This window comes from Bos mutus, chromosome 14 (assembly GCF_027580195.1).
Source record: "Bos mutus isolate GX-2022 chromosome 14, NWIPB_WYAK_1.1, whole genome shotgun sequence".
Lineage (NCBI taxonomy): Eukaryota > Metazoa > Chordata > Mammalia > Artiodactyla > Bovidae > Bos > Bos mutus.
Genome location: NC_091630.1, coordinates 69,014,007 through 69,025,850, shown reverse-complemented (window position 1 = coordinate 69,025,850; position 11,844 = coordinate 69,014,007). Strand labels below are relative to the sequence as shown.

At 52.9% G+C, this 11,844-nt stretch overlaps 1 protein-coding gene across 1 annotated transcript in view; it reads left to right on the top strand.

Moving 5' to 3' along the window:
• PLEC (plectin) overlaps positions 1–3,244 on the top strand; it is a 33,993-nt gene extending 30,749 nt beyond the window's left edge. The window contains 1 exon segment of the mRNA XM_070382548.1: positions 2–3,244. Coding sequence (XP_070238649.1) covers positions 2–2,147 — 2,146 coding nt within the window. The 3' untranslated portion in view covers positions 2,148–3,244.
• Positions 3,245–11,844: the final 8,600 nt, after the last annotated feature.

The following is an 11,844-nucleotide window of genomic DNA, read 5'->3' as shown; positions in this document are numbered from 1 at the left end:
CACACGACCAGCTTTCAGAGCCCAGTGAGGTGCGCAGCTACATAGACCCCTCCACGGACGAGCGCCTCAGCTACACACAGCTGCTGCGGCGCTGCCGCCGCGATGAAGCCAGCGGCCTGTTCCTCCTGCCGCTCTCAGACGCCCGCAAGCTGACCTTCCGTGGCCTGCGCAAGCAGATCACGGTGGAGGAGCTGGTACGCTCGCACGTCATGGATGAGGCCACGGCGCAGCGGCTGCAGGAGGGCCTGACCTCCATCGAGGAGGTCTCCAAGAATCTGCAGAAGTTCCTCGAGGGTACCAGCAGCATTGCTGGCGTCCTCGTCGATGCCACCAAGGAGCGGCTGTCGGTGTACCAGGCCATGAAGAAGGGCATCATTCGGCCTGGCACAGCCTTCGAGCTCCTGGAGGCGCAGGCGGCCACCGGCTATGTCATCGACCCCATCAAGGGGCTCAAGCTGACTGTGGAGGAGGCCGTGCGCATGGGCATCGTGGGCCCCGAGTTCAAGGACAAACTGCTGTCGGCTGAGCGTGCCGTCACCGGCTACAAGGACCCCTACTCCGGGAAGCTCATCTCCCTCTTCCAGGCCATGAAGAAGGGCCTCATCCTCAAGGACCACGGCATCCGCCTGCTGGAGGCCCAGATCGCCACAGGCGGCATCATTGACCCCGAGGAGAGCCACCGCCTACCTGTGGACGTGGCCTACCAGCGCGGCCTCTTCGACGAAGAGATGAATGAGATCCTCACCGACCCCTCAGATGACACCAAGGGCTTCTTCGACCCCAACACGGAGGAGAACCTCACTTACCTGCAGCTGATGGAGCGCTGTGTCACCGACCCCCAGACGGGGCTGCGGCTCCTGCCCCTGAAGGAGAAGAAGAGGGAGCGGAAGACGTCCTCCAAGTCCTCAGTGCGTAAGCGGCGTGTGGTCATTGTGGACCCTGAGACGGGCAAGGAGATGTCCGTGTACGAGGCCTACCGCAAGGGCCTCATCGACCACCAGACCTACCTGGAGCTGTCGGAGCAGGAGTGTGAGTGGGAGGAGATCACCATCTCATCCTCAGATGGCGTGGTCAAGTCCATGATCATCGACCGCCGCTCAGGCCGCCAGTATGACATTGATGAGGCCATTGCCAAGAGCCTCATTGACCGCTCGGCACTGGACCAGTACCGTGCCGGCACGCTGTCCATCACCGAGTTCGCGGACATGCTCTCAGGCAATGCCGGCGGCTTCCGCTCGCGCTCGTCCTCCGTGGGGTCGTCATCCTCCTACCCCATCAGCCCGGCCGTCTCCAGGACCCAGCTGGCCTCCTGGTCCGACCCCACGGAGGAGACAGGCCCTGTGGCCGGCATCCTGGATACCGAGACCCTGGAGAAGGTGTCCATCACGGAGGCCATGCACCGCAACCTGGTGGACAACATCACCGGCCAGCGGCTGCTGGAGGCACAGGCCTGCACTGGGGGCATCATCGACCCCAACACTGGGGAACGCTTCCCCGTCACCGAAGCCGTCAACAAGGGCCTGGTGGACAAGATCATGGTGGACCGCATCAACCTGGCCCAGAAGGCCTTCTGCGGCTTCGAGGACCCGCGCACCAAGACCAAGATGTCGGCCGCCCAGGCCCTGAAGAAGGGCTGGCTCTACTACGAGGCAGGGCAGCGCTTCCTGGAGGTGCAGTACCTGACGGGCGGCCTGATTGAGCCCGACACGCCAGGCCGCGTGCCCTTGGACGAGGCCCTGCAGCGCGGCACGGTGGATGCCCGCACCGCCCAGAAGCTGCGTGACGTCAGCGCGTACTCCAAGTACCTCACCTGCCCCAAGACCAAGCTCAAGATCTCCTACAAGGATGCACTGGACCGCAGCATGGTGGAGGAGGGCACGGGGCTGCGGCTGCTGGAGGCCGCCGCCCAGTCCAGCAAGGGCTACTACAGCCCCTACAGCGTCAGCGGCTCCGGCTCCACCACCGGCTCGCGCTCCGGCTCGCGCACCGGCTCCCGGGCTGGCTCCCGTCGCGGCAGCTTCGATGCCACGGGCTCAGGCTTCTCCATGACCTTCTCCTCCTCGTCCTACTCCTCCTCAGGCTATGGCCGCCGCTACGCCTCGGGGCCCACGTCCTCCCTGGGGGGCCCTGAGTCCACGGCAGCCTGACCCCTCCTGCTCCCTGCCTCCCGCTCTGCATGTGGCCTCCCGCCCAGGCGCTGGGGTCTCTTTAACATTGAAAGGTGTCTTCCTCCCAAGCGGTGCCTAAAGTTTAACCAAAAAGACTAGACTAACATATTAATATATACCTGCTGTCCAGACAGCCTGTTCCCGGGGACGGGGCCAGTCCAGCCCCACTGACCACTCCACCCCCCGGGTCTCCCTGCTCCTCTTTACCTGCCACTCACCACAGCCAGGTGCCTTGGAGGGTCCAGAGGTGGGCCCCCAACTCAGCCCTCCCATCTCCCCGAGGGGTTCCGTCTGGGCGAGCTTCCCCCAGCCCTGTAGACCAGCCCCACCCAACCCCCAGCCCGACCTGCCTGGGCAGCGGACGCAGCCCCTAGCAGCAGGGCCGTCGGGACCAGCGCCTCTGTCTCCAGGACTGACCCGCTCGCTCTGCGCGGGCGGCAGCGAGTCCTGGTCCCCTCCTCTCCTCGGCTGCTCAGGAAGCCCCTTCCCCATGGGAGGGTGAGGTCCCCGAGCAGACCCAGCTGGCCCAGGCCAGGCCCCCCAGACCCCAGGCCTCTGGCTTCAGCCTTCCAGCCTCAGCTCCCTAGTAAGTGCCTTCTGTGTCCCCCTTCGCACCCCAGGCCCCAAGGACCCAGACCTGGGGTGGGAGACAGATCCTCCTGGTGAAAGGCTCGCCACTGCCCAGCTCTCAGGCGTGCCAGCCAGGTACAACGGGTCCCCTGTAGGTTTCTGCCCGCTGTGGGCCCAGCGCCCCCCAAGGCCTGTGGGGCACCCCTCCCCCGGGTGCTGACTGCCTGCCTCTCCCAGGGAGCCTCAGCCCCCGAGTGGGCCCGGGACGCGGCCGAGGCGGTCCGTGCCAACCAGGCCACCCCGCCGGTGCCACCCGCTCCTGCTCCATCACCCCGGGCCCTGGCGGCTCCACCCCCACCTCCACCCTCTGACTGAGCTTTGCATGTTCCACTAACCCAGGGAGGTGGCGGGTGGAAGCGCTCGGCTTCGGCTGCCTCCGAGGGCAGAACACTAACCTGACCATGGTGGGCCTGCCGCGCTCGCCCCAATAAAAGCAATTCCAACCACCCTGTGGTCCTGTGTCCCTTCTTGTCCAGAGCTCAGTTGTGTGTTGGGTAAGGGTGCTGCAGCCCCAGGCTCTGAGCTTGGCCTGGGTGAAGACGCTGGCCGGAGGCCACGCACTCAAAGAGTGCCCCAGGCTGAGGGACCCAGAGCACAGAGGAGGTGGAGGCCCGGCCAGCTGGGGTCTGCCTGCGCAGCACCCAGGCTGGGTCTGTGACGGGCACTTACACCTAAGGTGAGGCCCTTCAGTCGGTCACTGCCCCCTGGGTACATGGCCCGGTTTGGCCAAGGGTAGCCGTCCAGAGCAGAGAAGACGATGGCAACTCACTCCCGTGCTCTTGCCTGGAGAATCCCAGGGACGGGGGAGCCTGGTGGGCTGCCGTCTGTGGGATTGCAGAGTTGGACATGACTGAAGCGACAGCAGCAGCAGCAGCCGTCCAGAGAAGGGGGCAGTCGTGAACACAGGTGGTGGTCGGTGGGCACAGCGTCAGCATCTCCACCACGGCCTCCCTTCCATGCCCCTGTTCATCACGTTCAGTTGATTCCAACTTCTCCAGGATTCGTTCTGGGAGAACTTTAAAGAGGAGGGTGAATGGGTCAGCCACAGCCCCGCTGAGGTCCTTCCTGCCTGAGCTGTCTCCCTACTCTGCCTGGGGAGGGCCAGTCCCTCATCCCCAGGGGTGAGTCCTGGTCCCACGCCCTTGGGCTCTCCTCTCTTGCCCACTTGCACTTAAAACTGCAAATTGAGCCTGCCCAGGGCATCAACCCTTCTTCTGTGTGTTGGCCAGGGGTCTCCCAGCCAGGACAGTGCCCACTGGGCCGGCTGGCCTCCCGTGACAAACAGCTGCTGTACTGGGTGGCCACTGAGGCCGTGAGTTGAGGGAGCCCCCACCCTGCCCCGGACAGCCATGTCTTCCCTTGCTGACCAGGACCACGAGGGTCTCACTGACAGGTTGCAGGGACAAGCAGCACGCGCCCCAGCGGGTCCCGGGCCTGTGGGGGGTGGGCCGTCTCAGCCTCCCCTCTTGGGGTCCTTGGCTCAAGGTCCTGCCCACATGCCATCCCACGGGGTCAGCCATGCCAGGCCAGCAGCTTCCAGAGGGCCTGGCATCGTGTGGCCCTGGATCCGTGCAGCCCCCCTTGACGGAGTGGCTCTGAGGTTCGAAGGGATGTTTCAAGGGACCTGAGGGCGACCAAGAGACAGGGCAGCGACCTGAAGTGGCCATCTGCCCCTTGTTGCTAGCTGGTCTCTGGTTGCTGTTGCCTCCGGGGTCTTGCTGGGAGACTGCTGTGCACAGTGAGAGGGGTTGGGCCCGGCTGGGAGGGGCACCTCACCAGCCTGCATGGGGCCACCTCAATGGGAGCTCACAGCCAAGCCGCATGGGTCGGGTGGCCCAGTGGCTGCTCTGCACGGTGCTCCTGGCAGACACTGGCGTGATCTCACCCCTGTGTCCACCCACACCTTGTCCACTCCTGCTCTCCTCAGGACCTGACCCGCCAGCCAGTCCGTGCTGCCCAGGAGCCACTCTCCTCTCCTCTCAGGGGACAGGGGGAATGGGGTGGGGAGAGCACACAGCGCAGGGCCAAGGCTCCGGCCCCGGCTTTCCTTCACTGCTGTCAGCCCAGCACACCACGCCCGCCATGGTGGGCCAGGCCAGGCTTCCTCCTCCTCCAGTCTAGTCGCAGGGGCCCCCTGCAAGACTGTCGTCTAGCGGTAGTGGGGGGCACGAGGGTATGGGCCACCTGCCCGTGTCGCCCCCTGGCTCTGCGTGAGCCTGAGCTGGTGTCCACCTCGCTCACCCCAGGCCCTCAGTCAGCCGCCGGCTTTGTGTCGGTGTGTCTGTCGGGGGCCGTCAGCTGTGCAGACCCACCAGCCTTGGGAGTGTCCTAGGACTGGCCCTGGGGAGACCGCATGTGCTCCATCCTCGCTTCCAAGCCAAGGCTCCCCTGGGCCTCTCCAGCGACCCCGAGTCACAACCTTGCTGCCCGTGTTCTTTTAAGGGTGGCACAGGGCAGGACTTAACCCTGACCCGCGCCCACCATATCTGTGCGCTCCCCAACCCTGCATGCAGCCTGATCGCCATCCACCCCAGGTGCCAGGACTGCCAGCGTCCACCCCCCACAGGAGATGAGTGGGTGGGCGTTGCAGCTCCAGGCTCTGCTGCGGAGGGTGCTTCCTGAGACCACATCTGACACCAGCTGTCTTAGGTCAGTTCTGAGACGCAGAGCCCGAGACGGCGATCCAGGTGCCCCTGGTAGGGTGGGGGGCTCCCAGGGAGGGTGTGAGGAAAGAATCCGGGAGAGCCACTGGGTGAAGGTGAGGTCTCTGCAAAGCCTCCAGTGGCCTGGTCCTGGGGTCCCAGGCCTCAGAAAGCTGTTTCTCCAGCCACAGGTGGTCTGGGCTGATCTCCCCTGCCTCCCAGCCATGGTCTGTGGGCTGTCCTGGGGTGGGCACCTCTAGTGGGACAGCTCTCACTGAACAGGCTGGTGCGAGTCCTTGGCAGCTGGGGATCGGCATGCCCACCCCTAAACAGGCCCTGAGTGGATCCCGGCTACACCTGCTCCAACAGATCCAGATCCCAAGGAAAACCCTCTGCCTGTAACTCTTCCGCTGAGACCTCAGGCACCTGAATCCTCAGGTGAGCAATGAAGCCACACTCCAGCGTGGGGGCGACACTGCCCCAAGGAGTCTGCTGAGCCTACCCAGCCCAAGCCTCGGTCCCAGCAGACCCTCAGGAGTGGGGCACGCCCTGGGCTGCACAGGCTGGCGCTGCGTGACCCCCGCCTCTCCGTGGCTCTGCTTAGCGAGCACATCTCTGGGCACACCCCACCATGGCAGATGCTGGCGGGGGAACCTCCTTGGATCAGGAAAACTGTCCGCTGCACATTCGTAACTTCAGGTCTTCGTCTTGTGCTTTCTGGGGAAACCCACGCGGAGAAACATTAAGTCCCTGGCCCCAGATTGGCTGTGTCTGTGCCTGGCATGAGTGAACACAACCTTCTCTGGGCGTCTTGCCTCCAATGTCTTGCAGAATTCCCACAGATAAAACCCAGTCTTTGAAACACCATCTCACAATTCAAAATCGTAAGACAAGTGAAAACAAGCCATTATGAACAAATCAGCATAAGCAAAAGCAGAATTAGAACCCAAAAGCCTTAGGACATTGGAATTATTCAATAAAGAATATATATTGATAGTAAGTGTGTTGAAAATGACTATTAAGTGAGAGAGAATTTATAAGTGAGACTTATTGATTGTAAAGGAGAAGATTGTAAATTAATTTAGATGAAGTACTAGGAATGAAGGGCTTCCCTGGTAGCTCAGCTGGTAAAGAATCCGCCTGCAATGCCGGAGACCTGGGTTCGATCCCTGGGTTAGGAAGATCCCCTGGAGAAGGGAACAGCTACTCACTCCAGTATTCTGGCCTGGAGAATTCCACGGACTGTATAGTCCATGGGGTCGCAAAGAGTCGGACACAACAGAGAGACTGTCACTCACTGGGAATGAAACATAAAACATTTAAAACTCAATGGATTCATTCAACAGCGGATTAGACATAAGTTGAAGGATGTTAAATTCGAAGATAAATCTGAATGAATGACTCAGAATTCATCCCAGGTAAGGGCAATGAGAAAAAGGATAGCAGACAGCTTATAACAAAATATTCTACACTGGTCTAACTGTAGTTCTAGAAGAAGATTTCAAAACACATATGGAGATAATTTTTGAAGAAATAAAAGCTGATAATTATTTTCCAAATTGACGAAAAACATGAATCATTATATTAAAGAAGCACAATAAAATTCAATCATGGCAAGTGACATATTTGTATCAAAATACAATAACACAATTATAGAGAACTAAAGACAAAGAAATTTTTTATTATTATTTTTAGCCATACCATGTGGCTTGCAGGATCTTAGTTACCTGATCAGGGATTGAAAGCGAGGTCATGATAATGAAAGCGTCGAGTCCTAATCACTGGACCACCAGGGAATTCCCTGAGGAAAAATTTGAAAGCAGCCCAGAGTAAAACAGAGATTACCTACAAAGTGATGACGTTTAAACTCATTAGCAAAAGGGGGCATCTTCTTAAAGTGCGGGCCATGCATTCTGGATCCTCTGGAAATGTGGCTCTGGGGGCCTGCCGCAGGTCCACTGGGTCACAGTCTGCTTTTTAACAAACATGCACTTGAACGCCATTTAAAATTAGCTTTCAGAATATAGTTCAAGATGTACAGAAAAACAGTGATAATACAGAAAGTTCTCATATATTCCACACTCAGTTTTAACATCTAGTAACATGATAAATGTGTCACAATTAGTGAACCAATATGTTATTATCATTTAAAATTTGTATTCTATTCAGATTTTCTTATTTTTTACACAACTTTCTCCTGTTACAGGACCTATCCTGGACACCACATTATATTTAGTCATCATATCGCCTTAAGCCCCTCTTGGCTTTGACAGTTTGCAAAGTTTCTTTGAGGCAGTTTTGAGGACTGGTTATGTATTCCCCACACTGATGCTTGAGAAGCACAGGGCTAAATTTATGCCACGTTTTACCACTTAAGAAATAAGGTGAATAACAACAACAACAAAGAAATAAGGTGAATAACAACGTCCCCCTTTTCCACTTCTGTTCAGCATTGTATCTAGCCTGGACAATAAAGCAAAAATGAAACAAAAGCAAGATTGGGAAGAAAGCAGTCAGACTCTATTTGCAGATGACATGCTCTTCTATATAGAAAATCTTAAGGAATCTACTAAAAAACTATAAAAGCCAAGGAACGAGTTCAGCAAGTTTGTGAGATACAGCTCAATATACAAAAGCCAATTATATTTATATACATTTATAATAATCTGAAAATTAAGAAAAGAATTCCATTTAAATAGTATCGGAAAGAGTAAACTTGGGAATAAATTTAGCAAAGCTCATGAAAAATTTATATTCTGAAAATTACAAAGCACTGTTAAAAAAAATTAAAGAACTAAATAAAGAGAAAGACATCTCATGTTCATGGATTGGAAGATTTGATATTGTCCAGACAACAGTACTCAAATTGATCTGCAAATTCAATCTCGATAAAAATTCCACCTAGATTCTTTCAGAAATTGACAGATCAATCCTAAAATTCATGCGTATATTAAGGAATTCAGAATACTCAGCGCAATCTTGAAAAAATGAACAAAACTGGAGAGATCACACTTCCCTTTCAAATTTACCTCAAAGCTACAGTAACCAAAGCAATGCGATATTGGCATGAGGACGGACATATAGTTGGATAAAAGAGAACAGAGAGTCCAAAAATAAGCACATATTACCTTAGTGCTATGGTTGTAATCATGGTCCACTGATTTTTTACAAGGATGCTGTTCTTTTCAGTAGGAAAAAGAACAGTCTTTTCAACAAATGATGCTAGGAAAACTGGATATCCATCTGCAGAGGAGTGAGACTAGACCCCTACCTCACAGTGTGCACATAGATTAACTCAGAATGGATCAAATACCAAACGTGTTTTACAAGAAAATGTAAATATTCATGACCTTAGATTAGACAATAATTTTGTTTGCTTGTCTTTTGACCCTGCAGCATGCTGGATCTTAGTTCTCCAAACAGGAATCAAACCCAAGCCCCCTGCAGTACGTATGCAGGGTCTTAACACCAGATGGCCAGGGAAATGCCCTAGGCAGTCAGGTTTTGATACAACACCAAGCACAAACGACTAATGGAAACCACAGATAGATTTAACTCTATGGAAATTTAATACTTTTATATGTCAAAGGATATCATCGAGAAAATGAAAAGAAAATCCATAATGTGGAGAAAATATTTAGATATCGGTTAGAACTGGACATGGAACAACAGACTGGTTCCAAATAGGAAAAGGAATTCATCAAGGCTGTATATTGTCACCCTGTTTATTTAACTTATATGCAGAGTACATCATGAGAAACTCTGGACTGGGAGAAACACAAGCTGGAATCAAGATTGCCGGGAGAAATATCAATAACCTCAGATATGCAGATGACACCACCCTTATGGCAGAAAGTGAAGAGGAACTAAAAAGCCTCTTGATGAAAGTGAAAGTGGAGAGCGAAAAAGTTGGCTTAAAGCTCAACATTCAGAAAACGAAGATCATGGCATCCAGTCCCATCACTTCATGGGAAATAGATGGGGAAACATTGGAAACAGTGTCAGACTTTCTTTTTTTGGGCTCCAGAATCACTGCAGATGGTGACTGAAGCCATGAAATTAAAAGACGCTTACTCCTTGGAAGGAAAGTTATGACCAACCTAGATAGCATATTCAAAACCAGAGACATTACTTTGCCAACAAAGGTTCATCTAGTCAAGGCTATGGTTTTTCCTGTGGTCATGTATGGATGTGAGAGTTGGACTGTGAAGAAGGCTGAGCGCCGAAGAATTGATGCTTTTGAACTGTGGTGTTGGAGAAGACTCTTGAGAGTCCCTTGGACTGCAAGGAGATCCAACCAGTCCATTCTGAAGGAGATCAGCCCTGGGATTTCTTTGGAAGGAATGATGCTAAAGCTGAAACTCCAGTACTTTGGCCACCTCATGCGAAGAGTTGACTCATTGGAAAAGACTGTGATGCTGGGAGGGATTGGGGGCAGGAGGAGAAGGGGACGGCAGAGGATGAGATGGCTGGATGGCATCACTGACTCAATGGACGTGAGTCTGAGTGAACTCCGGGAGTTGGTGATGGACAGGGAGGCCTGGCGTGCTGCGATTCATGGGGTCGAAAAGAGTCAGACACGACTGAGCGACTGAACTGAACTGAACTGAAGGATGTGAAGAGACTGGAAACCTGAGCGACTGATCTGATCTGATCTGATAATCTGAGGAGGATCTTGAATTCATAAAGAATACCTACAACTCAATAATAAAAACACAAAAGTCCAATTTTAAAATGGGCAAAGGAGCTCAACACATATTTCTCCAGAGAAGGTCTGCATGTGTCTGAAAAGCATATGAAAAGGTGCTTAATGTCATCAGCCATCAGCCAGAGAGATGCAAATCGAAACTACAGTGAGATACCACTTCCCAGGCAGTACAATGGCTGTGACAGAAAAGACAGACCACAGGAGAGGCTGTGGGGAAATTGGGACTCTCAGACATTGTCGGTGAAAACGTAAAGTACTACTGCAGCTTTGAGAATCAGCAGCTTCTGTCAGTTTCCCAAACGTCAAACATAAAGTCACCATGTGACCCAGCAATACCCCTCCTACACATCTATCCATGAAAAGTGATGTTTGTCCACACAGAAACTCTTACACAGGTGCTCACAGAAGCCAAAAAGCAGAAGCATGCCAAGTGTCCGTCAGATGATGATGGAGAAATAAAAGGTAGTGAATCTGCACAGTGGCTAAAATAAAAACGGAGCACTAATATGTGCCACCCCAAGGATGAGCCTTGAAAATATTATGCTACGTTACAGAAGCCAGTGATAAAAGCCCACCTATAATATGAGGCCATTTATGAGAAATGTCCAGAATAGGTAAGCCCCACATGCCAAGAGGCAAAACAAAACCAAAAAATACCTACAAAACATTTCTGAGAGAAATTGAAAAACTCATCTGTGGAGAGACAGACCCTGTGCACAGATGGGAAAACTATACTGCTGAGATATACTTCCTTCTGATCCAGACCACAGAGTCAGTGCAACACAACTCAATTCCAGCAGTTTTTGTTTTGTTTTGTTTTTCAAAGAAGTTGACAGGCTAATCCTAAAATTCATATGAGAATGCAAGGGCAAGAGTGGCCAAGACAAGCTTGAAAAGGACAAGCAAATTTGAAATACTTGTACCCTCTGACTTTAAGACTTACTGTGAAGAAAGTGAAAGGACTCAGTTGTGTCCAACTCTTTGTGACCCCATGGAATAGTCCGTGGAATTCTGCAGGCCCCACAGGGATCGAACCCATCTCCCATACTGCAGGAGGGTTCTTTACCATCTGAGCCACCAGGGAAGCCCAAGAATACCAAAGTGGGTAACCTATCCCTTCTCCAACGGATGTTCCCAACCCAGGAATCAAACTGGGGTCTCCTGCATTGCAGGCAGATTCTTTACCAGTTGAGCTACCAGGAAGCCCTCCTTACTGTAAAGGTATAGTATTTGAGACAGTGTGGAACCTGATGTCAACATACATCAATAAAGCCCAGAAATAGAATCTTCTGGGCATGTATTGTCATATGATTTGAAGTACAAATCACAAAATCAGTCAGTGGAGCAAGGATAATCTTCCATCAAATGATGCTGGAGCCACTGGATGTCTACATGCAGAAGACGAATCTCACACTGTTACAAAAATGAACTCAGAATGGATCATAACTGGGATCTAAAACTACAAAAATCTAAAAGGAGATATATGATAAAAATCTTTGCAAGCTTTCGGTTAAGCAAAGGGTTCTTAGACATAACACCAAAAGATGGCCAATACAGGACAAAATTGAAAAGTTAGACTTCATCAACATTAAGAATTTATGGGAATTCCGTGGCAGTTCAGTGGTTAGGAATCCCCAGTTTCACTGCCAAGGGCCTGGGTTTGATCCCTGGTTGGAACTAAGATCCCGCAAGGCAA